This window comes from Lampetra planeri, chromosome 24, assembly GCF_965212315.1.
Source record: "Lampetra planeri chromosome 24, kcLamPlan1.2.h2, whole genome shotgun sequence".
In the NCBI taxonomy this organism is placed as follows: domain Eukaryota; kingdom Metazoa; phylum Chordata; class Hyperoartia; order Petromyzontiformes; family Petromyzontidae; genus Lampetra; species Lampetra planeri.
The window spans coordinates 11854896-11881954 of NC_136130.1; the positions used below are offsets into that span (position 1 = coordinate 11854896).

General features: G+C 49.2%; 1 protein-coding gene across 1 annotated transcript in view; it reads left to right on the top strand.

Moving 5' to 3' along the window:
• Positions 1–19073: 19073 nt before the first annotated feature.
• Positions 19074–27059, top strand: part of LOC144726805 (mitogen-activated protein kinase kinase kinase 1-like) — a 91435-nt gene continuing 83449 nt past the window's right edge. Inside the window, 1 exon segment of the mRNA XM_078605722.1 lies at positions 19074–19731. Coding sequence (XP_078461848.1) covers positions 19211–19731 — 521 coding nt within the window. The 5' untranslated portion in view covers positions 19074–19210.

The following is a 27059-nucleotide window of genomic DNA, read 5'->3' on the forward strand; positions in this document are numbered from 1 at the left end:
ACGGCTGTCGTGAAGAACGAAGATATACTTCAGTATAAATTGACATTTTCGACTTATCACGTGGATACAATTTCTGCATATCATTTGCACAATATAGCTCTGACTGCATCATGTTCTTGCTGTTGGGCAACTCACGGAGCCTCGTTCGGTCCCGGGTGTCCTGAAACCCATCAGATATTCCAGACTGAAATGCCTGGCAAAATATTTTTAGTCTGCTTCATCATATTAGGGGCACCACTAAGCCACCTTAGATCCATGAACCAAAAAACACGTGTGCTTTTCTGTCATTCGTTTTGCTCATCAATTTTGAGCAATACTCTTAGTTTTTTCGGTAAAGTCACGTAGGTAAAAAATGAAATAAAAATTAGTCAAAATAAAATAAAAATCACGACGTTTCAGAGGCATCACAAGTCTCCGTCATCAGGTGGGACCGTCACAGCCAGACTTGCTTCAAATCTAGAATTTTGAGCAACACGAGACAACCCACTATGAAGGCAGTGGATGTCCTTTTCAGGGGTACGTCTTTGAAGCCCTATCTTAAAGCGATAACACCCATGGACTGGTGGATGGGTGTATCTGGTGGGTTCCTTCTCTGAATGCAAGCCGGGATTTGTGAGCTCGCCTCTTGAGTGTAGCGCCGGTCTTTGTTATCCATACTCGTTAAATTCCATGCCGATGAATGAGTCATCTAGAGAATTTAAAGTTGAAACAAATGGCTTTCCAATGCCTGTAGTAAGCTTGCGCGTATCGTGAGCAGCCTCTTTGAAAGCAGAAAAGTAACATTCAAGGGGATTCAATCTTCACCGTTCATGGCAGGTAGCACCGTTTTGCAAGAGTTGTGGGATATATAATGACCCGATTTAATAGAGATGGATTATATGTCGACGTACATTTGTCACAAAAGACAGTCGTATACACATCTTTGAATTGCTCGCCCTCTTGTATTTTAGGCTTATAAAAGCCTTTTGTGTGGATTTCAGGCGATATAAGTGGCAACGTGGCCTAAAATGCTTGCTATTAAATGTAATTTGTGGCCTTTGTAGATGCAGTCACATTGAGGCCTGGGCCGTCAGCTGTAGAGCGAGAGAGTGCGAGGCCGAACATGCACCCACAAGACCACAGCTATGGCTGTGGTAGAGACCGAGTGGGCTGCTGCACTAGCAAATCCGCTATTGACATGTGTTTGAATCCTTAGCCTTCCAACGGCGTTCATCGGTGCGAGCACAGCTTGGCGATGAATGTATGGCGTTGATGTCTATGAACATCCCTTTAGTGTGACGGCTGTCAGGACCGCAAATCTTCATCTTCATGTTCTGAAGTGTTTTTAAAAGAAACCATGGCTTGCTTTTACACTTTCGCTAGAGGAGCATTCATCCCTCTCCCTGTGAAACGCAGCAAACAGTAATGTCAAAGCTTCCCCTGGTGTCGGCACAGTCGATGCACAACAGATGTTAGAAGTCACCGCAGACGAAGTCGTCTTCGTCGTTATTTGAGACTTGCATTCATGAGCATTGGGACCAACTAACACTTCTTTTTTCCACACTTTGTTTGGCATGCCATACAAACCCATTGAAACCCATACACAAACAATCATAGTCGTAACACGTTGGATGCCACCGTGAGTAAGAATTCAAGAGGTCCTTCAACATTGAAATTGAGCATCGTTTTAAAGCTTTAGTGACTGCAGGGTTTCATCTTCTTGGTTCTTTCGGTAAAGTAACGTAGAAGGGAAATAATAAACATAAAATAATTCTCACGACGTTTCGGCCACAACGCAAGCAGCCGTCCTCAGGTGAAGAACAGGTCTGTCGGGAAGACAGCGTCTGAATGAAACACCTCAGGCTTGGAGCGTATATTTAAGCTGGGTTGGAGGGGGAAGAGCGCCTTGACAAAATAATTTGTCTTCCCGACAGACCTGTTCTTCACTTGAGGACGGCTGCTTGCGTTGTGGCCGAAACGTCGTGAGAATTATTTTATGTTTTATTTTTATTATTTTATTATTTCCTTTCTACGTTACTTTACCGAAAGAACCAAGAAGATTGAGCATCGTGTTTTTAACCGAGTACAGCATATCCAGAGCGCTGGTTGCCCTGCGGAGACACCGTGGGTGCCAGCGGTGCTGCAGAGATGTTAAGTTGTTGCCATCGACCCTGTTGGCTCTGAAGCAGATACATACGCCTGGAGAGTATAGTAGGTTGTGGTGCTATTCAGAGGTAGATATCTCATTGAATTGGTACGAGATGCTGCGTCGACAGTGTGTATGTACACCTCTGACTTGCATGGGATGGGAGGGCGGAGTCAGACGGAATGGGTGAAGGACATTAGACCCTGAGTCTCGAGACTCGGGCACAAGGACGTCTTCTGTGTATTTGCTTCAAGACGGAAATCTTTGATAGCAATTCAACTTTTAAAATGTATGCAGCGCAATTATGACTTTTAAAGAGCCTTGTTTTTACGTTACCACCAACTACAGCCCTGAAACTAGATCTAACTAAACCACGACCCAGGCCACATCATAATATTTACAATAATACATCAAGGCTCATGTAAATAGATGTTAGATTTAATCATGTAATTACGTCCTTTATTTAGCTGGGAAACCCCAGGTAAATAACAGTCATTTTCAATGGTCCTGCTTTGGGATGTGTTTGTCATTTACATTCATGAGACGTTGATAAATGGGGAGGAAAATATCCGATGAAATCAAACATCTGGCTGAAACGTAAAGGTCCGCACAAACAGAATCAAGAATCCATTTGGCCACCGCACAGCCCCAGCCGACACAACACGTGGTACTCACTCCCAGGCAGGCTCCCCAGCTGGGCACGAACCAGGCTGACAAAATTGAGGTGCGTTCAGGGTGCTTCGGCTGCGTGCCCTCATTACAACAATTAAGGTATTTGCCTGCATTTACTCTTTCACCAAACGTGTTCCAATTACAGTTCCTAAAAACGTGTTCCAGCAGTGTGGGCCCATCACTCTATAGCCTCTACACATTCCAGCAGACTTTTGTGAATGCGGTACATCCAATTATATACTGTAATTAACTTTTCGTATCATTCGTATTTGAATGTGAACCACTGACGTGGTTGAACCACTGGCACCAATTACACCATTCCACACCTGAAGCCATCCTGGGTTTCTTAGCATTATTAATCACGTATCAGAATACTTTTTGGAGTTATACGGATCCACCTACAACGCCCGTTGTGATGAGGAATGAAGAGTTGCAGCCTGGGTTGGGCCTCCTGTGTTGAGCTGCTGAGCCACACCTTGAGTGAGTTTTGGAGAGTGACGTACCACCACATGCCCTCCGATCATCTCAGCCGAAACCAGCTCCAACTCTTCCAGCGACACCGTTGAATGACAACGTAGTGTGTTTGTACTGCATGCGGCGGTGCCACGTTTGGCATGTATTCATGGATTTTTTTTAGGGGTGCAGTGTTTGCAGATTGTGTCGATGATTTGCCCACACGGAGTCATGACTCCGGTTTGCTCTCAAACTGAAGCGGCGGTAGTGCTTTGAGTCGGGATGGCCGAAGAAGATGTGTACAACACATTGATCGTTGTGTGTGTATATTGACGTGCATTTTAACAGTACCAACGTATCCAGTTGGGCGCAACGTGGGACAAAGTGTGGCAGGTTAATCCACACGATCCGTTCGCTGCCTGGATGTGTCCACGTGGTGGCAGTGTGACGTTGGGTTGAGACTGGGTGGCCAACCCCGAGGCCTGCGTCAGAGGCTTCAAGTTTCATTTATTAGGTACAGCCCTGTGAGCCATGCGGCTCTTGAGTCGGGTGCAACCGCAACAAACAAAATATGAACAGAGAACATCTTAAAGCGACGACGCGCAACAGAAACATCCTGGATAAACCAGCAAATATTCCAGAAAAACCCACCGTATTACAACGCTGTGTGCAAAAATCCCAGTGTGATGCAAGACAAACAATAACAACCATAAGACAATTTAGAGGCTTGAAAGGAGAGAGATACATCGTAGACATCAGTGCCAGATGATTGGCCAGGCCACTATTTTGATACGTCTGGAGGTTATAAAACATTCTCTTTATTTTTGAGCGATCTCTTCAGATGATTTACGGTGCACTGCTGTGCCTGTTGTTTGACAATTTAATGGAGGTTTATACATTCAGAATCCGAGAGTGTATATATGAGAGCCAGAAAATTATTCCAGCTCTATCGCCTCTTGAAATGACAGTGGATGTCTCTGATCGTGCTATGAATGGTGAATCACAACAGGAGTCGGTATGCTGCAGGGTGTTCATATACAGGGTGCTTCAAGAACATGTTAACACTTCCGAGAAGTTGCTACAATACCACAAGAAATGTGCCTCCGGGCTTTGGAGATCACCTACAGAAGATTCCAGGCACGTGTTGACAATGATGGCGAACAAATGGAGACTCTTTAAATTTTTGAAGCTATTAATATACATTTGTTATCATGTCACAGTGCATTATCCGTTCTTTTCCATAAAAAAACGAAAGTCCCGTATAAGTGTTGCCATTTTTTAAAGCATCCTGTATATACAGTCGCCGCTTTTTTTTTGTTACCCCGTTAGCCCGTGGTTGATACACGGGCTGCAGGCATCGTGCCTGGAACGTCGCGGCTCCGTTCCTGCCATACGAAGCGTGGAAGGGCCACGCGTCGACGGGACGTGGCTGCGCGCGGCAGCTGCGGCACGAGCGAACACTGAGGCCCACCACCACCTCGATGCACGCGCGTGTTGTGGCGTGCGGGTGTGCACGCGCGTGTTGTGGCGTGATCTCGGGCGCGCAGTGAGTGATACGGCGGGCTCTGCGCTTCTGCCGTCCGTCTGGAACGCTCTTCCTCCCAATATTCGGAAGCCACCGGAGCTATGTACTTTATAATCTAGATTTAAATATCACTTCTTAAAAAATAGGCTTTTTGTGTCGAGTTTGTTGTCCTCCCCCCACACCTCCGATTAGCGCGGTTGGCTAGGTACGGTGCGAAAGAAGTTCAAGGGGCGTACGTGCAAGTGGATCTCATTGTCGGTTTACTAGATTGTCGCCAGCGCCTCATTTTCGATGCCCTCTTTCATAAATCACTTCGCCGGTGCTACTTCATTCCCGGGAGGATTCCTCCAGTTTGTGTCTCGCAACCGCATTCTGCAAACGAGGTCTAACTCGTCACACGTTTAATTAAAGTGACGCGAATGAAATAATTAAATATTAGTCAGTGGCGTTCAAGCCTAAACGGCGGAGAGAGGCTCGCGATGTTTCTGGTTTTGATCTTTTGATTTGTTTTGCCAGCTGCGATTCAGTTACTGTTGGGAAAACATTGAACTTTAACTTGGCAAGCCTGCATTGTTTTCATTCCAGAACCAATTTAACTCTGAACTGTAAAAAAATTCCGATTCTAATTTTATTTCATTAATATTTAATGTATGGTGATATTCTTGCTGTAACAGGATCTGTAACATTCAGTCAGATGTTGCCAAACGTGACAGATTCATTTAGCCACGCAGCTGTGGGTTTCAGAGGTATTGCACAACGCACGGTGACTGTTCGGGACTGTTCAACTGCTCCGTGTGCTTTGTGTTGTTTACAGGGCACGCCTCTTGGGCTCTCCTGCTCATTCTAATTTCCCGCATCTCGAACAATTACACAAACATTTCAGTGCAATAATAACAAAATCGTATATATTACACGCTGTGACTTTTTGAGTTGTTAAGCGCTTGCTGAAAGTATTTTTTTAATTCCACATCTATCCTTTTGTATCATTTCTACATTTGGATAAATGAAGAATGTATTAAATGTATTAAATGTCGATTAGTGGTCAATCCACATCCTAGCGAGAGCTGAACGCAGACGTGCTTTCATGTGGGTTCTGAGTTAAGTCAAGAATATATATGTTTAGAGTTAACAGTTAAGTATGAAGATGTGTTATTCATTTTAATATTCCGACTTATATTGTTAGGAATTCTGCATCATATTCGTGTATCTATTCATTAATATTGTTCAGCCCATCTGGGTCTCACTCTAAGTTGCGTCTGGAGTCATTCGTTGGATCGACAGCAAACTCGCAGGTTTCTGTTTGAGCTCAGCCTCCTAACTTTGTGCAAACACGTTTTGAGTAAAACGTGGGAATTTGCCCAACGTGGAATCTCAAGATTGCCTTGAAGAATCTGGTGGAGCCTTTCCAGATGAAGGGACACGTGGTTTTCACACGCAGCAGGAGCAGTATGGCTTTCACGCCCAATGTTATCCATAATAGAAGTTTTTTGGGTTTGATCGCGTAAATATAAATGTGTCGTTAAACCCGCTACCACCCGACGCAGCCAATTAGTAAGGTTTGTCACGTAAACACATTTACAATTCAAGTACAAATGTTGTGGGTTGTATTCTCCAACACACCTGTGTGCTGAACTAGTAAATAATTGCCATGTTTAGTTTATGTGGTGGGTTTAACGACATTTATATTTACGCGATCAAACCCAAAAACCTCTATTACGGACACGCGATATAAGCATGTTTCAATGTAAACAAGGTGATGACTGGCACGATATTTGCATTTTCACTTCGTAAATGAACATTGTGAGCATTTAGTACAAATAACTCAACATAGTTTTGTGCGATGTTGTGTAATGCATGCATCACCGGTGGGAATCTGCTGTACAATCAATCTGCGAGATGTTAACTTCCTCGCCAGGTATTCAGGAGGTCGTGGTGTTCGATCCCGACCCTGACGCCTGTTGTATATTTGGAGTTTTGCGTGGATTTTCTCCGGGTCCTCCGGTTTTCCCGTTCGCATTTTAGAAACGCGCGTTTAAGATTATTTGCCTGCAATAGATGTACACGTGATAAGCCACTTCGTTGAGCTATCACTTGTGGTCAGGTCGCGTCTGAAAAAGAGCTCTCCAGGTCAGTGAGCCTTACCTAGTAAAATAAAAAAAATAGTTGTAGTTTACATGCTCACTAGTTTCACTTGTCCCAAGAGAACAGCGGCTACTGTTCAGCACATCTCCATTTGAGTGTCTAATCTGTGCCGCCTCGAGTGGGTGCGGCTGCTGGTGGTGGATTAAGAGCGCTGCCCATTGACAGACTTCACTCGGCGGGCAATTGAAGTCCCTCGCGGTGGCGTCAAAGCTGTAATTACCGTGGCCCACCTGGGGGACGTGGGGAGCGGAAGAGGGCAGCGTTGGGTGATCGGGAGTGGGGGGAGGGCACCTCTGGTGGGAACAGCGACCCACGAAGTGGCTCCGGAGTTTGCCCGGGAGGCTCGCGGCGAAGTCCCGACTTTCATGGCTCGCCGGTAATGACGGCGGCCGACGCAGCCGACGACCCCCCTGGCAGAGCTTGCCCACATCTTGTGCTGTTTGAGACTCAACGCGCTGACGGTCGCAATGCATCTGTAAGAAGCGCAACTGGGCTCATGTACAACAGTGCCACTCGGTATCGTCATCGGCGGCAGCGGTATTTTGTACAACAGTCTGGGCGTTGCTGTGGTCAGAGCACTTGCATGGCAATTGGAAAGTTGTGAATTTAGCGGATGCAATGTTTACCGCTTGTGGGACGTCAACATTGATCGTCTTATGGAAAATCCTGCTCCTGTCATAGGAATGTGGATATTCCCACCACTTTATCGAAACCGGCTATGAGTGCATCCCACATTACTCAGGGACACTTTAATGATACTTTTGGAAAACGCAGCAAAATGTGACATCAGAATCAGAACTACTGGAGGAATCCGATGAGCTGTGAAGCTCTTTCCAGAGATGACACGAATAGTTTAGCAAGCACATGGACATGCGTACTCCGCTCTCTTGGGGTTCAAGCTGGCTCCAACACGTGACGCTCGCATCACTTTACCCCACGGTGGTCTGAATGGCCACGTGGTGGGTGGGGGGTGAATTTTTGTCTTTATAAAACACGCGCACGCGCTGGTGAGTGAGGGTTGCCGAGGCCTCAACTCTGTTGGGCACCACTCCACCACCCACGTCCGTGTGGTGCTCACACACGCCCAGCACGGGCGGCAGTCGGGGTAACCACTGCCGCAGCGCCAGTGATCAAGACTGCGAGATGTGTGTGGTGGCCACGAGCGATCATCCACACAACGCATTCCTCCCTGGCCGCATTCTACATTCAGACATCGCTCCCACTCGCGACATCAAACCGGATACACGATTCTACACACAACAACAACGACGACGACGATACTGCACCTGGAATAAGTATTGTTCTTATAGCGTCCCCCTGGACAGAGCAGTGGTGCAGTGGTTCACGCTGCTCTCGTGCGAGTACGAACACCCGAGTTTGATTCCTGGTCGCGGCTGACATCAGTTGCACGGCGTGGAGAGGTATGGACAACCTCCGTGCCCCCCCCACCAGCGAGTGGGGGAGGCCTTCGTCCAGGTGTGACGTGCCACGTGCATGGCAAGACCGTGGAGCTCTCGGTGTCGCAGGGCACTCAAGTGCCAAGTGACTCACAGATATGCAGTGTGTGTGTGTGCCAGGGACGGGAGGACATGGACCTTCCTGGCGGCTGAACCAGGACTCTCAAATACCTCTTGCGGGCAACCTCGCCACGCCTCTGTGCTGGGCGTGTGTGGCCACACGTACGGCGATGGACTGGTGCCCAACATAGTTGATGTCTCACCAACCAACACTTGGCAGTGGCAGTGAGGGATCAGTCAGTGTGTGTGTGTAACAGTGTGTGTGTGTCTGTGCGTGTGTGTAACAGTGTGTGTGTGTCTGTGCGTGGGGAGCGATGACTGGTACCAGCGGTGTCAAGATCGGCCTCTGTGGAGGAGGCTCGTGAAGGACGCTACTGGGCAGTTGGAGGCAGTCGCCCTCCAACAACAATAGAGGGCGGAGGATTGACGCTCACAACAACGAGCGGAGCGCCCGGTGGCTAAAGTACAGCAAGTTGGCACAGTAGGGGGCACGGGTGGTGCATCCGCCAGTCATCTCGGTCATCTCAATCAGTCGACCCGTGGCACCTGCTGGGTCTGCCCCGTGACCTCCTGCCAGCGGGCGTTCGACACTTCACGTGGCCTCAAGGTGCACATGGCCTGGCACAAGCGTCGTGGTGACGTCACCGCCACTTAGTGGCGAATGGCGATTGTTGTGGGGAGCGGCGGTGTAGCGGTTCGCACTACACTGCGCTATGAACTTGGCGTCCCGAGTTCGATTCCCGCTCACGGCCAACACCAGTGACGATTATCTGAACCGGTCCTGGGCCTCCCCTAGGTCGACTCGGCCTCACATTAGTACCTAGTGCGGTGTGTAAACATCATCGCATCTAGGGAGACAAAGGCGGCCGGGCGTGGTGCTGGCCACCCACCCCTTCGTGTGCCGTGCCGGCCTTCATAGGTGCTCGTTAATAGCACTTGCCCCAACAGTCTGTTACAGCCTATACGGGGGATCTTTGTCTTGTGTTTGCATGCCTCTCATCTACCTCCTCAGTGTGCCGGGACATGTGCTGGCAATGATTCTAATCATGTTGAATGTTGAATGATAATTCATGAACATCGCCTCGCCAGACACGCTGGGGAGAGGCTTCAGGTCGGGGCCGTCCTGCACGGACGCCATTTCCTCTGTCCGTATGCTGCAGCAAAGATGTCGAGACTTTAAGCAGCGCCTACATCTCTGCTTTATTGACGTGGCCGAGGCTTATGATGCCATCAATAGGCTCGGGCTCCGGGTTATTCTTCAATCATCAAGCACCTTCAATGGTGTGCAGGCCCGGGTCAGAGTCTATTTCTGTTCACCTTTGGGTGCTCCAGGGATATCCTCTGGCCCCTACACTATTTCACGTCTACTTGCCCATGCAGTTCGATAAAGTTGTCATGGATGTACCGGTGGAATTCCCAGCTGGTATAAATACAATGGGAAGGTTGATCGATGCCTGGTTGCAGTGAAGAGATGGCTCCCCTATTGGTCAACCAAATTGTGTATGCGGATGATCTGGTTATTGCTGCCCACTCTGATAAGGAGTTGGAGACGCTACTAAGAGATGGAGCCTTACCATCAGCCTCACAAAAACAAAGCACCTGCGTGGGTATTGTATGTCTCAAATGCTCCCCTCCCTTAACTCCCAATGAGTGATGGAGCAGTTGTGGAGAAAGTGGAGAAGACTCCATAACTTGGGCAGTTTGCAGCCGAGGTCTCACTCCGAATCAGTCGAGCAGCATTATCTTTTCATCAGCTGCGTAACGCTGGGTGGAAGCTACCTGTCCTGTCGCTCTATACAAAGCTTCGGGTCTTCTCGGCCACAGTAATGCCCTCCCTTCTCTGTGCTTGTAAAAGTGGAGCCCTCTATAGAAACATCTGCGCGGATATGAAACATTCAGGCTGGCTTGCCTACGATCCATCTCGGGTTTAACCTCACTGGATTGGAGGAGGAGACACGAGGCGACGCCAGAGTGACTGGCTTTGTTCTCGGTGTAAACGTCACCCATCACGTGACAGTCGGCCACGTGGCGGCTTGCGAACGTGACCGCTTCACGGCTCTCAACCTTGCCACACGCAGTGTCAAGGCGAGCGACATTTAAAAGTTAGAAAATGTATCCTCTACAGGTTTTACTTTGCTCCACTTGTTATTGGTCCCAGGCATCTGTTTTGTGTCACGGTTTAGCCATCGGGGGGGGGGGGGGTGCGCTTTTTTATTTTATTCAGGAAGGGCATGGAGTGCAGCAGGAAACGTGTGGAGCGCTTGGTGATAGATCGAGGACTGCGATTAAAAGTGAAATAGGCCCTTTGGGTTTTCATTCGTCTGTTTCCCCCTTAACGTTCCCTTATCACGTTCAGTCACCTTTTACACGTTTATTTTTTTCCCATCATTCACGTTATTTGTACAGTATTTCTGTTTAAATTAATGGAGTGATTACTCTTCAAATACTTGACGTTGTGACGATATGCCTCTAATTGTCATCATGACTTATGGCTTAAACAACATCCACTGCTGGATAAAGGCCTGCCCATGCCAACCCGCTCGTGAATGTTGATGAACCAACGTTCACCACAGTGGTCAGTGCGGCCTGTTGAAGGGGGCTTCCCAGGTGGTGGAGGCTCTGAGATGGGGGAGCGTCACGTGAGCCATGAGTCCACAGCCACCGCTCCCCTCTCCCGATTCACCCAGTTGTCTCTTCGCGAGCAATTTGACTGAACACGGGGACATCCGGGAGGAGGGCAGAGCCTTCCCTTAAAGTGGATGTAGATGTTGTGAAGTTGCCGGTGCAGGATAACCACAGCGCCGTGACGAGACACAGCCCGGTGACGTTCTGGACGCTACGTGTGTAAACACAGTCTCTGTATCTGTGTTATCTACCGATTCCTTATCCTAACTGCCGCTATTTGTTGCCCTGCCGTGGAAATATATATCGAGATAAAGGCGCAGTTCCGTAAATTCCTCGCTCACGTCACTGCTGGCAGAAGAGCCTCCACTGCAGGCAGCTTCAGAGAGCCCCTCTCGAGGGTGTGGTACATGTTGTTTATGTCGTTTATTGTGAAATTTCGGTCACAGTTCCTATGATCACTGTTACATTGCTTATGGCTTTATTTAGGTGATTTCGAAAAGTGTTTTGGTTTGGTCATGTTTGTTTGTTGTAGTACGGAGTTAGAATGATGGCTTTAATCTAAGTTGTCTTGTGGTTGTTGTTGTTTGACTTGCATCCCACTGGGATTTTTGCACAGAGCGTTGGTGTACGGTGCTTTTTTTTTGTAAGACTTTGCAGTTTTTTTCTGGATTTTTCTGTTTGCACATAGTCACTTTTGTTTGTTGCGGTTGCACCCGATTCAAGAGCCGAATGGCTCACAGGGCTACACCAAATAAATGAAACTGAAAACTCTTCCACAGGGCCCGTACCCGTACTTTACCCCACCACACGTGGATTCACCAAAGTGAGTCCACTGACAGTCGTGGTGAATCCCCTTACACTACTTGCACGGCTGGGTGGACAGAGGCGGCGGGGAGATTCAGGTGGAAGAATAAAAGAGTCGCCTAGTTGTTCCAACTTCCACGCCGGGAGATGGAATCGAACCGGCGACCTCCGGGTTCCAGGCCCAGTGCACCACGGCAGCCCCTTGAAATTACTGTACAGGGTGGTCCAGATGTCTCGTGACCTCCAATGAGTTGACCCCGTACATTTGTTACGTGCTTATTCATGAGAGAATGAAATGGGGAGGGGGGGGGTCACAAGACATCTGGACAATCCTGCACAGCATCTAAACTTGCCTTGACGTTTCTGTGGCTGTGTGAAAGCAAAGCCCGTCCTGCAGCAGCACGCTGTTACTGTAACATCTCCCGTCTGTCAGCGCTGTGCCTGCCCCGCACCCATCACCCATCGCCATCATCATCTCCCTTCTGCCCCCTGGCGTGATTGCATCCCGTGCCAACCTTTGTTGAATGTCGAGGCTGGTTTCTCGGTGGCTTGTGAAGAGGGTGGGGGATGCCTGCGGACTGCCAACTCGGAGACGTTCGCCTTCAACACGGAGGCTCTCACGGAAACCCCGCGCGGGCTTTCGCCGTTTTGTGCCGCACGTCTCTCCGATGTTTCTCTGCGTTGCAGAAGCTCCCAGCACGCGCAGCGAAACGAAGGGCATCGTGCTGAACAAAAGCGCGGCGCAGCCTGACAACTGAATTCGGTTCCTGAAGAAACTCCCAGCACAGAGTTGCCCGGGTTTGGCCTGGACGGATTGGGATTTGGCATCTGCGTTCAGGTGGCAGGAATTGATGCGTGCTGAGATCTGGCTTCTGTGTTGTGTCGAACTTTATTACAGTTCACGGCACGGTTCTGATGATAGCTCTAGAGGCTGAGAAATGTCTCCGGCTCTGGTCTTTGGGAAAGGTGGCGACCCTGACCAGCACGTGGAGCAAGACGTGGCACGTCACGTCGAACGACACGAACCAAAGGGACTCCAGAAAGAGGCTCTCACTGCCTCCACAGTGGCCAGTTTGTGGTTGGGTACAAACCTGAAGAGAGAAATGTGAGGGCCCACGGGAGTGAACAACATCACTGGTCGGGTTTGCGAATAGCCCTCAGCCGGTGTGAGCAGTCAAGGGGGTGTTTGTTTATTTCCCTCTCATCCATGACCTTATTACCAGTCACAGAACTATTATCCTCTGGCCTGTGAAAAATCACATTCGTAGCAATCCATATTCCAATCATATATAATTATTACCTTTCACTACGGATAATTGGAGTAACATTTCGGATAATCCCGGATAACAGGATCCACGATATTGGTCCCCCCCCCACCCCCATTACCTCGGTAGGAGGAGTCCTGTTCAGTGGGACAACAGCCACCTACCGAAGCCTTCAAATGTTGTCATGAGACACTTTACTTCACAGCACGCAATTGGCTCGTTCCGCGGCCAGCTCCGTGATTAGATCTGCAGCTGTGAACCCTGGACCCAGAAGAGAATGCGCTGACCACAGGCCACCTTTTAGCCACTGTAAAAAAAAAACCCCATACACTTCTGCAATTGAGAGCATCGGGTTCTTAAACTCCAGTACTAGGGGACTGCGTGCCATTGCTGGAAGCGCTGTGGAGAGACCACTGCAGTGGCGGCATGATGTCCGTCTCAGTGAAGACTTCTATTCAATTGGTCCGGCACCGCCACTCGTGTTGCCGATTGGACTTTGGAGAAGTGAATACTGTACTGCGTTTACAAAAAAAGCATCACCTCGTTTGGTACATGCACTGTACAGCTCGCCCTTGTGTCAATCCACTGCTGGATGAAGATCTTCCGATACCGTGTGGGTTGTTATGTACTATACTGTACGGCACTTTGTGAAATGCACTGCTCGATGAAGGCTCTCCATGCCTGTTTGTCACGGGTTAACTCGACTTCACTAGGCTGGTGTGGGTTGTTCCGTGGGGGCATAGAGGCGGTTCGTTTGTCACTCGTCACTGACGTTAGCCAAAGTTGAGGAGTCGAACTCAGGTGGCTGAGTTCAGAGGTCAGCATGCTCACCAATGTTCAATTGCCACTCCCCGATGTGACCACAAGTGTGTATATGAGGAGGCCTATGTTTGACACATTCATAACATTGTTTAAAACAACTTGTAATTCATAAAATTATATTTTATTTCAGTATTTGTATTCATGGCTGTAGACAAAATGCATGCCGAGAGCATGTATATCTACAGGCAGTACTCGAGTATGAGTTTACTGTAAATGCATGCCCTGTGTACACATCGTTTGAATGGTCTGCAACTGGGGTTGTAATGGAATTCAAAACAACAATGGCTTGTGTTGTGAAAGTTGTGTTTTACAGAAAAACAAGCTTTTTATATATATAAAAATAACTGCATTTAACATTTTCTCAGGTCGTGAAATGTCATGTTTGCTGCTGGTAATTTTTTTTTTGCTACAACACTTTCCAAAATACGCCTGAGCCCAGTGCAAGTCACAGTGACTGCCATTGATCCAGAGGGCCCTAAACTCCGCGGTGCTTCACGGTCAAGGGTCAGCACCGGAGATGTTGACTCGCATGCCTCGGAAAACCTCGTCTGAGTCACCACCAGCCTCTTGTTCTGTGGCCACTGCCAGCATTGTTCAGGGCACGGGGGAATGTGCTATCCCAAGCGACTTGCGTGGCTGGCCGATCTCTTGCCACGACCACCAAACACTGGGAATAGTTATACACTCATTTTTTGTTATCCAGGAAAAGCTGAGTCTCAAGAATAATTTTCGTTAGGGTTTTCAGGACTTTTATGCCAATTTTGTTCATGGCCAGAGGTACCCAAGAAAGCCCACGCATCTATTTTATATATTGCTGTTTGCTGAGCACAGGTCGAAAGGCCAGCAACAAACAGAACTACTCAATGTGTTATATATGAGTTACCACGTTTCTTGATTTGAACAATGTTTTTAGAACCTGGGAAAAGGAACGATGGAATTCCAAAGTAGAGCAGTGCGAGGGAAAAAGCAGAATGAGCAGTGTTGTGGTGTGCAGTGTGGAGTGTGAATGAGCGACTGTGCTCGTGAGTGGCTGTGTTGTTGCGGTGTGCAGTGTGGTGGTCGAGCAGTGTGTATGAGACAAAACAGGCAGTCTTGGTAGATAGGGTCCTCAACATGGGTGGAAAAATCAACAAGTGAAGTTTCAAGGGAACAACAATCATGTTCGTAGCCATAGCAGTGATGCTGGAGTAAGTCGGTGAGTGTTGATATCAACAATAAACCTGACGGCTTTACGTTGAATTGCAGAAAAGAAAATGCTCAAAGATCGCAATGTCAGAAATTTTCTTCCTCCTGATGCAATTCTCCGGTTGCCCGAAATGGCATCTCACACATTCTTCATCTCGACATTAGAGGCCGACCGAAACTGCATTTCTCGTTTCGGTCGAATACAAAACCAGACCGAAAGTTAAACATTTACTTTCGGCCGAAACCGAAAGTAAAACGAAAGTTAAAAATTTACCGAAAGTTAACTTTTTGGCTTCGGTCGAAACAGATACGATGGCGAAAGAGGCCATTTGCCAACTTTCGGCGTCGAAACCGAAACCGAATTTCGGTCGGCCTCTAATTGTCAGACTTCGAATCTCAGTGTCAACACGCGTGTAGACTGAAGCGAACGCAACACATCAAGAGCCAAGGCGGGCAGGCGGCTGGGAACAGACAACAGAGGCACTTTGTTGTCGTCCTGCCAAAGAGGCTCCACCCACGGATGGAGATGCAGGCTGCCGTCTGTTGACCGGTCGTATCTACATTAGCAGACCATGGTTGCGACTGTAACCTCGCTCCCAAGCTGCTGCTGCTGACGTGTGCGTGTGTTTGCAGCCTATAGCATAGGATTGCCTAGTGCCGGCTGACCGGCCGATAGGCAGAGTGATAGACGTAGCACGAGCGTTATATTCTAAAAATAGATAATCGGTTGACGAATGGCGACCGAAAGTCAATATCAGTTTCGGCCGAAACCAAAACACGACCGAAAATTTACTTTCGGCCAAAACCGAAAGTATGCCGAACGAGGCCATTTGCCAACTTTGAGCACCGAAACCGAATTTCGGTCGGCCTCTACTCTCCATGACCCACCAACCCCACGTGTTACTTGCTGAATCAACAGCTGCGCATTGCCAACATACCCAGCTCATCAACCCGTCATCAACCGTTAATGACCTCAAATATCTCAAAATAATGTCCTGTCTTCAACCAAACCACGTGGCTCGTGTTAGAAGACACAACGTGCCATTGCAGTGGCTCTGTCGACTCGAATGCGTGACGAATTCAGCGGTCGCGCGCTCACCGCTTGGTGCAGAGGTTCACCGTCTGAATTGAGCGGCCGCCCTGATGATTACTGCGGGTGTAATAATCATGGCGATACCACCACGTGTCTGCTTGGACAGTGTGGATAGGGCTATAGAGTGGATAGGGCTATAGTGGATATGATAGTGTGGATAGGCTAGAGTGGATAGGCTAGAGTGGATTTGCTAGAGTGGATAGACTACAGTGGATAAGCTGGAGTGGATATGCTAGAGTAGATTTGCTAGAGTGGATCGGCTAGAGTGGATTTGCTAGAGTGAATATGCTAGAGTGGATAGGCTCGAGTCTCCTCCCCACGGCAACGTCGTCTGTTCAGTGTTTACCTTTCAGGCCGGTTTAACCAGCCAATTAAAAACACCACCCAACAACTAAGGTCGCCCTGGTTTGGAACGATTGCTATCGTCTGCATGAAGGCACGCAGTTTTTGCTGCGGTAAACCTATACGTAAAACAGTTAATCAAATACAACTCTTTGGCTGCACCTTATTGATTACATCCCATAAACACAGAGGTAACACCTGGAGGTAAAACTAAACCCTCTGGTCTGGCAATCCGGCCGCGTGGGATCGCACCGTCATCGCCTCGAGCACATTGCCTTATATGGGCATGGTGTTGTGACGTCACTCAAAACGCCGGAGGCGTGGTCTATGGGCGGGGCGTAGAATGGGCGGAGTTGAACGGGGCGGGGCTAAGGTGCAAAGGGGAGGGGCACTCTTGGAGGCGGGGCTCACGTCCGAGTGAGTGGGGGGGTTGGGCTGTGGCTGTAGCTAGGGGCTGCTGTAGCTAGGGGGTGCTGTTGCTAGGGCTGCTGTAGCTAGGGTTGCTGTTGCTAGGGGGTGCTGTTGCTAGGGGTGCTGTAGCTAGGGGGTACTGTAGCTAGGGCTGCTGTTGCTAGGGGTGCTGTTGCTAGGGGTGCTGTAGTTAGGGGTGCTGTTTCTGGGGTGCTGTAGCTAGGGCTGCTGTTGCTAGGGGGCTGCTGTAGCTAGGGGGGCTGTTGCTAGGGGTGCTGTTGCTAGGGCTGCTGTTGCTAGGGGTGCTGTTGCTAGGGGTGCTGTAGCTCGGGCTGCTGTTGCTAGGGGTGCTGTAGATAGGGGTGTTGTAGCTAGGGGTGCTGCAGTTGGGGGGTGCTGTTTGCAGCTCTAGAGTAATGCTATGCGATATTATGGGACCTTTGAGCATGCAGTGTGAGTCAAAGTATGAAAAACAAGAATAGATTTTACCATTTCAGGCAATAAAACGGGAGGTATTAAGATGTTTAAACAACAAATGGAAACCTTTTGCAAGTAATCAAGTTCCTGCATTAGCCACACACGGTACCGGTGGTGAACACGTCAACAAACCAGCTCTGATCATATCTGCATCGTCTTCGAGACTGACCGCCCTACACCAGATACAACAACCTCATTCGTGGCCTCGTCTCGCCAGCGCAGAGCAGAGAACGACGAAAAAAGTTGAACCCGACACAGACAATGGCAAACGTGTCAGAGCGTGTGTACCTCGGGGTGAGGCAGCTATATCACGGGATCGTTTTGGCAGTATCAAAGTGTGAAACATAAGAATAGGTTTAAAGCTTTCGTGACTGCAGGGATTCATCTTCTTGGTTCTTTCGGTAAAGTCACGTAGAAGGGAAGTAATAAAATAATAAAAATGAAACATAATAAAATAATTATCACGTTTCGGCCACAACGCAAGCAGCCGTCCTCAGGTGAAGAACAGGTCTGTCGGGGAGACAGCGTCTGAATGAAACACCACCACGCTTGGAGCGTATATTTAAGCTGGGTTGGAAGGGGGGAAGGGCGCCTTGACAAAATAATTTGCATATCAAGAGGAATTTAGCATATTTATGGGAAATGCAGGTATGTGATTAGTACTACTTGTGATTAGCAGCATCAAAGGGAAGGGATAGGGGTAGCATTAATAAAGGGAAGAATGTAGCTGCAGTAACTAAACAACCACGTAAAAAATGAAAGTAAAAACTACATAGTATCATCAGTATACTAAATATACTCTCCAATACGCTGAGCTACTAACAGTAAGTAATACATTACAATTCTATGTCGCAAAAAATATAATATGCTTCCAGCTAAACTTTTTTCCCTTACATCACACGGGTCTATCCCGTACTATATGCTGCCTATTAACATTCCTTCCCTTTATTAATGCTACCCCTATCCCTTCCCTTTGATGCTGCTAATCCTGCATAATGCACGGGCATAATATGACTTTGAAACCCCCCGCCCACCTCCTACGCATTTCACAAGTAGTACTAATCACATACCTGCATTTCCCATAAATATGCTATAATTCCTCTTGATATGCAAATTATTTTGTCAAGGTGTTGACGATGGTGCTGGTGGTGGTGAGGAATCCTCACTACCACCAGCACCATCCTCCCCATCATCAACACCATCACCACCATCATCCTCACTGAGGATGATGGTGGTGATGGTGTTGATGATGGTGGTGATGGTGTTGATGATGGGGAGGATGGTGCTGGTGGTGGTGAGGGTGCTGGTGGTGGTGAGGATGGTGGTGGTGTTGATGTTGGTGTTGATGATGGTGGTGATGGTGTTGATGATGGTGAGGATGGTGCTGGTGGTGGTGTTGATAAGCTCGGTCCACCCCACCACTCGACCACTCTCAACCTCTCGGCGTCCTCCAACCTCCCCCACCCCCCCGGGGTCTCTCCCCGTGCTGTGCGCCACGCGGGGCCCACGAGGGAGGCGCGGCCGTGGGGGAGGAGTCGGAGTCGGGGGAGGAGTCGGGGGCGGAGGGGGCGGTGACCACTCGCGGCCCCTCCCCCCCCACGCTGCTCCCCCACGCGTCTCGCAGCGAGGCGAGTCCCACTCGCAGGGAGCACAGACGGCTCCCGGGGAGCGCGCGCGGACACGACGCACGCGCAGAGGAGCCGCCGCGTGCCACGGGACGGGGAGCCGCGTGCCACGGGACGGGGAGCCGGGATGGCTTCGGCCTCCCGAAGTGGAGGAGGTGGACGAAGCGAAGGAGGTGGGGGAGACGGAGGAGGCTCCCGCCTCGAGGCGGACACACGCGGGCACGGTTCGGGACAGGGAGCTGGACACGGGCCGCTGGGACAAGGAGGAGGAGGGGGAGCCGGGACACGGGGAGCCGCGCACGGCAGACCCTGCGTGGTGGGGGGAGCAGGAGGAGGAGGAGGCGTCCCCCCCGGGGCGGGCAGCCCGGGCGCGAGTCGCCCTCTCGACGTGATCCGTCGGCAGCTCCGCAAAGTCCACAGCGTGGACCTCGACTCGTCCGTGAGCAAGGTGGAGCCGGGGGAGCGAGGTGGAGCAACGGGCGGACGATGGGACAGCAACAGCGCCAGCAGTAGCAGCATCCTCATCAACAACAACAACAACAGCAGCAGCAGCATCCTCAACAACAGCAGCAGCAGCAGCGGCGTGACGGGCAACTCCAACAGCAGCATCCTCAACAACAGCAGGACGTCTACGGAGCCGGCTTCCAGGTCACTTGACAGTCACATGGATGAGTGTTGGGCCGCTGGTGGTGAGGGTGGTGGTTTGATCACGGTGGTGGTGTTACTGATAGTGCCGTTTGTGATTGTGATGGTGGTGAGATGTCGTGTTAGTGCTCGTAGTAGCGACACTGGTGATGGTTGTTCTGGTGTTGATAACTCTTGTGTCAGTGTGGACAACTCTCGTGTTAGTGTTGATAACTCTTGTGTAGTGTTGAGAGTTATCTTGAGAGTTCGTGGCAGGGTACGATGTTGGTGAGGATGGTGTTGGTGGCACTGGTGCTGATAGTTATGCTTGTAACAATGGTCCTCGTGAGTGTAGTGATGATTTTGGTGCAGATAGTGATGGTGGTGGTGCTGGTGATATTTGTACTGGTGATGCCAGTAACTTGCGGTGTTGATGCTGGTGGTATTGGTGCTGGTGATATTTGTATGGGTGATGCCAGTAACTTGTGGTGTTGATGCTGGTGGTATTGGTGCTGGTGATATTTGTATGGGTGATGCCAGTAACTTGCGGTGTTGATGCTGGTGGTATTGGTGCTGGTGATATTTGTACTGGTGATGCCAGTAACTTGCGGTGTTGATGCTGGTGGTGTTGGTGCTGGTGGTATTTGTATGGGTGATGCCAGTAACTTGTGGTGTTGATGCTGGTGGTGTTGGTGCTGGTGGTATTTGTATGGGTGATGCCAGTAACTTGCGGTGTTGATGCTGGTGGTGTTGGTGCTGGTGGTATTTGTACTGGTGATGCCAGTAACTTGCGGTGTTGATGCTGGTGGTGTTGGTGCTGGTGGTATTTGTATGGGTGATGCCAGTAACTTGTGGTGTTGATGCTGGTGGTGTTGGTGCTGGTGGTATTTGTATGGGTGATGCCAGTAACTTGCGGTGTTGATGCTGGTGGTGTTGGTGCTGGTGATATTTGTATGGGTGATGCCAGTAGCTTGTGGTGTTGATGCTGGTGGTATTGGTGCTGGTGATATTTGTATGGGTGATGCCAGTATCACTGGTGATGCTGACGTTTAGTGTGTGCCTTGGACGAGACGGCGAGCAGGACATTATTTGTCAATGTGGCACAGCGAGGTAGAACTTTAGCCTGCAGGGGAAAGGGGCTTCTGGGATGGAGCCTCACACCTCTGTCGTTCTCCATTGCACACCGCTTGTTGTGTACTGCATAAACAACGCCGTTTGCGCTCTGTGCGGAGCTACTGATCTGCCCAGATAACAGGATTCGAGAATGAGAGGAAAGCGGTTGAGTTTATTGTGCCGTGCTGGCCCGAGGTGGACAATTATCACTTTGCATGATCATGACGATGTTCAGCTCGTGGAGGTCTTCGTCAGCCAGCATTAGATCGACCATGGCTACTGATGATGATCAACATCACCATGACGATATTGTGTTCATGTGACCGTGGTTAGTTATTATGAAAATGTTTTATGAAGCACCACGTCTTGAAGTGCTACCCCAGTTATTGTCACGAAAACATATTTTCATGTCCTAACCTTGTAAGTCTCTGTGTGTGTGCCCTCCAATTGTGTCCTTCATGTGTGCCCCTGTTCAGCTGTACGAGCTCGAGACATGTCTGGCCACTTAAAAATACTTTTAAAAGGCAATGGCGATTGACAATCGTTTTCAAAAGTCCTCCCCCATAGTGAAGAGGTCAAGACAGAGGTGCTGTGTTTTGGCGCCAGTTAATCCCTGTCAGTCAGGTATTGAGGGTTCGTTCATTCCTCCAGATGTGTTGACCAGATAGCGAAATACAGTCCATGCCTGTGTACAATGTATTATGAATTTGAACAAAGGATTAGTGCCCTGAGAGAGAATAAAAACTTGGGAGCGTGTTGTTGTTGTGGACAGTACTTTCCTGGGTGCATTTGCCCGATAACTTCCCGCCCCACATCGTCAGATCTGGTGAGTTGACAAATCAGAAAACTGTAATTCAGATAGAATAATGCAGTTTCTAGGTAAATGTGTATCAGTGTACGTTGCGTTAATGCGCGGTAAATTGTCTCGCGACATTGTTTATGTCGCGGTAAGGTCTTCCAGTAACATCTGTCGGCTGTTTGGTTGGGGTTCATTTGGCGACTTTCTACTTGAAGAAGTTGCCAAAACTGGCTCTTCTGCGTGGATGACTACACAAGGGCACGCGGGGAGAATTGTCTCGGCGCCGGAGAGGCGAGTGGTGCCAGGCCTGATGCCATCGTTTTTCTTGTAATTCACATTTGGTAACGTGCACAGACTTCGTTCACACTCGGTATGTGTGTGAGAGAGAGGATGGTTCAGAGACGTGGGAAACAGCAGACAAGCGAGAAGGTGGCCAGAACCGGTGCCCACACTTGCCCGAGCTCTGGGGTCCTAAGTTTGGATGTTTGACCAGCTCTGTTCCATGATAAACGGGGCCTCAATGGGACAAACCATGGACGCAGTCATCACCGTTTGGCCTTGTGGACAATGAACTTATCAATCTGATGCAACGCAGCAATAGCTGTAAGTTGTAACGGCCGTGTCGTAAAGGACATGCTGGCAGTTGTGTCATGAAATGTGCACACTGTGGTGTAAGCACAAACATTCTGTGAGTGTTCATGAACAGTAAGACAATAATGCAAGCTCACTCACTTTTAAGTGTGCGCAATTACCCATAAATCTCCACAGACATCTGTGGTTAACTTACAGATTGTTCTGTATTAAGGTGGGCACAACATATGGGAGAGTGGTGTGGTTCGGAACACAATCAGCCATCACTGTCTCCACAATGTTGATGGGTACTAGTTAATACATCACATCACGTGCTCAAGCTAGAGTTGACCTGAGGGGGGCCCAGTTCAGGCTCAGGCACACATGGCCTCTGGTAAACTTGGTAAAATCCCGCCGCCTCTAATCCCAGCAGTATAAGTACGGGTACTCCCACTTTCTTCAAGACGCCTGCATAGTGTGGGATAGTCGGCTCAATGATCTGCTAGAGGGGCTCTCTATAGAGCCCTCCCGAGTGGAGGCCCTTTCACCAGCAGGGGAGTGAGCCAGTCAATGCAGGTCTGCACCTTTACGTTTTACGCTGGGTCAAGAAGTGAACATGGGCCTCCAAAATCATAGCACAGTTTTATAACCACTATGCCACCCCTCCCATTTGCAAATGTAAACTCATTCATGCACCAATGCACACACACACACAGTGTCTGCACGTAGACTATCCTGGTTTGAGTGACAAGGTGGATGATGCGGGATTTGCTGAGTGTACGAGCGTTGCCAAACTGCCATCATATAAAACACCACCCATCGATTTGGGGAAAAAAATGAAATGAATCGATGAGGGTACACTGCGAGTGCCAACTTGCGCAGTTGGCAGGTTGAGACTCGACTGCAGCGCCGCCTCCCACCATGCGAGTGTTTTGCTGGCGTGCGTTTCTACACCCTGGGCACTGTTTTCCCAACATTCGCCTCTCCGCCCGCCTGGCCACCTGGATCGCCTAGGGAGCTGTAGTGGCGCCTGCCCCGCCGAGGCTCTGTAATGGTGCTGGTGGGACCCAGCGGGACCTTGCCTCGACAGGGAACCATCCGTTCGCGCTGTGCAAGCGCTCGCATCAAGTGGCCCAACCTCACGTGCTCACACCGCCCTGACGCTTTCCACGCCTGCCACTCGGCGTTATCGAACCTGAGCCCGAGTGGCGACGCTTGTAAATTCAGCCGTGGGGTAGTGGATCGTTGGTGCGGGGGCAAGTCGACGATTGTGCAAAAAGCGGGGGGACTGCGGGGGCACAGGCACTTGAGCTAAAAACAACTTCGCATTAGCAGACTGGGCGGGGTGGACAGCAGCAGGGAGCGACGGGACCTGGCCATTGTGAACACGCCAGCAGGCTGCCCGGACTTGTCACAGCGCACCTTTGTGAGCCGGTACATCTATTGCGCAGGGCAGTGCTTTGCCTTACGCTGCAGAATATCCAGTGCTGTTCAGAGACACCGTGCTGAGGTTGAGTGGTTTGCATAAATACGGAACCTCGTGCCAAAGACGTCTACAGTATGCGCATTCTTTTGTCATTAATTGGAGCTCTCTAAATACTCATATATGGTCGTCTTCTTCGTCACGGTGGGCCTTGTACAAGTTTTGGCTGCGCGTTCAAGAAAATAATACGCGGACACTGGATATCCCGGTTTGTAAAGGCAAAAGTCCCCGTGGAGAAATGCACCCGTTCCCGGACTCCAGTCACACGCCCTCTCCCCATTCAGCGCTTCGTGTAGCAAATCGACAGATGCATTTCATGTACAGTCCATTGTTCAGTTTGCACACGAGTGGGGAAGAGTGGCTCGTGGCAACGTGGACTGGAGTCTGAACCCAGGCGTGGATTTTGACAAACAGAACTTGCTCCCGCAGCCACGAAGTTTCCCAGTGTTTCAATTTCATTGCACGATATGCTGTAGCCCCTTTTACAGCAGTGTGGTGCCACTCATTCAGGATTGACATTGCCTCGTGTTTGCGCTGCGATCACGTCCCTACCGAGTGGTGTTCCCTGGTTGTTATCCCAGACTCTCCTTCTAACATTTGCCTCGAGATGCACTGCATGGAAGGTGCGGTATAAATAATTAACACGATGATGATCCGACATTTGTTATTGTTTATAAGCACCACTTTCGCATACAAGCAGAGCCCTTGTTGTCACAGGATCGTGGTATTTCAGTTGCATCCCCTCAAGGAAGAGAGAGCAACTGTGTTCACCATGGCAGGCGTCAGACACTACTGTATACGCATATTTGGCTGCTCGACATTTCCACGTGGTGATGAGCCACTTCGTTGAGCTATCATTTGTGACCAGGTCATTTCTGAAAAAAGTAACTAATAGCCCAGTGGGCTTTACCTGGTAAAATGCAAATATAAAAAGTGTAGTTGTTTTTTATAGTGATTTGCTTACCTTTCCTATAATTTGCAATCCTATAATTTGCTAACTGGACATCTGCGAAAAAGAGTTTCCTAGCTCATCGGATTTTTTCCAGGATAAATAAACATTCTGATTCTGATATTCAAAGAAATGTTTCTCCACGGCATGTGTGGGTCTGTGACTTGGGCTGAGGCACCAAGGTGCAGTGTGGCGTGCGCTTCATTACGCCACGGGATCTGCACACTTCCGCTTTGTCGCAAGAAGCGGCACTGACTTGGCGAGTGCCGAAGTTCACAAGGGCGGCGGTGATGGCCTGCTAAGGCGCTGTCTGTTCAGGAAGCAAAGGAGACATTTCTTGTATCATTAACCATGCAGATTTGCTATTATTTTTTTCTCCAACAAACAAATCAATGATTCTTTTCCATAATATGATGCCAAATGTACACATTTCAAATGTCTTTGCGAACTAAGCAGACATCTTTTAAGTGTTAGATATAATTTCGTTAAAAAGTTTGGGACGATTATTTACCGTGAAATTACAGCGGTGTGGTTTTGTTTTGCAAAAAAGTTTTAAATACGCTTGAATTTATTCATTTGGCCTTGAATGATGGTAATTTCGTTTTTATACTTTAAATAGGTGGACATTCAGTCCAAATGACCACGAACAATGCAGTTCAGGTAGCTCAACAATTTGAATACAAGCCGCTTCAAACTTCACATGTCTAGACACATGGATGGGGCCTCCTGATATTGCGTACGGGGACAGACACTGAGATGGACAAAGGACTCGTGTTCCATATCCACACATCATGACAATATCTTCATCCAAGAAAACCACACCACTGATTCTCCAGGCTTTTTATGAGGATCCTGCATTGGGATCATTGGCCAGTTCCACGAATGAGGGATTGGCCTCCATACAGCCCCGATTAGCACGTGTTGCAACGTACGGTGCGAAATAATACATATATATTGGACTCTACTACCGTGTCTACTGTATGCCAGTTCTGTAAATTATATACGAGTGTTATTTTAATTGCAAGAATAAGGCAGGCTAAGTGAGAGAAGGGCCAAGCACTTCATGGGCAGTATTTTATACAGAGGTCAACATTGGCGATTCAAAATTGCTCAGTGTAAGCAGTAGGTAGCTAAGCTCGGCATTGTGGTCGATGTGGAATTCTCTGCTGTCCAGTCAGCAGCGGCAATGCCTCTCTCCCTCTGTGCGAATGCTATCACGTGAATTGCTCGTGTGGCTGTGTGCGTTGAGGTTACCACTCCAGGATTTCACAAGTGTGGTTTTGTATGTGGCGCGTCAAATTGAGCATCAAAAGGCTTTGGGAATGTTACGAAAGTATGTGTATCGGTCCAACGTTGGGTTTTATTTTAAATTTAACTACATGGGAACATTCGGTGAGCAAAAGTAAAAATAGCTCGGAGGCCGTTGGACCTAATGCTGCGAACAAGACGGTTCATGTTTAGCAAATGTAATTGTAAGCCGCCTAGTTGCTCTGCTGCATTTATTTTCTTTTCAGGGCACATGCTCATGTGAGCCCTCATTTTAAAGCAAGCTTCACGAGTGGTTCTAACTCAGTGTCGACAAAACGGCGAACAGAGACACACGGGCAGCCACTGCGAGCTCCCTGAGGACAGAGGGCCGTGGCAAGTCTGTGCATCGTCTTGAACGGAGTTGCTCCGCTTGGAATGAAACGGTTCCTGCGTTGTAGGCAACATCCACAGCATACCACGGGAGCAGCAGATGTTCAATAGAGGTGCACGCAGGTTTAAGCAGCTTCTTGTTGAAACCCTCCATCGTTTTGTGCCAATTGCATGCTACAATGTGCATTGTTAAGCTTTAGGCCTACCGTGTAAAGAAAACAAAACTGCGGATACAATACATGTTGTAACCAGCCGTAAGGTTGGGGTGCGCACGTTGTCGTCGTCGTTATATCGGAGCGGCGTTGCACGTTGCTGCACCCCGGTGTGCGGACAAATCGACGCACATGAAAGAGAGCGGCGGCGACTCGACGCTTAGGACACAGAATCTGGTGGTGCCCGAGCCATTGATTGTGCACGGCGGTTTGTGATGGATTTGGATGTTGCTGTTCGTCCGTGCAAGAAGAGCTCCTTTTGTGAGCGCCAAAATAATTGCTCCGTTTAGAAGGGGAGAGAGTTGCGCCCCTTGCAGCAATGGGCGGGGGGAGAGGGCCCCCGGGCATTGTGTAAGGTGTGGGGGTTGGGCAGCAGGCGGATGGGAACAAGGCCTAGGTAGGAGACCACCAGGGAAGTGCTCAGGGTTTTTTTCTCTCACCCATCAAACACACCATCCCCTCTGTGGTCCCGCGGGGACGGTTGCCACCTGTCCCGGTTTGACGCGGGCGGTTCTGGGATTGGCACGGATCTGCCTTCGGGTGCCAGGGATGGATTCGTGCCGAGATTTGTTTCACCGACTTGTGTTT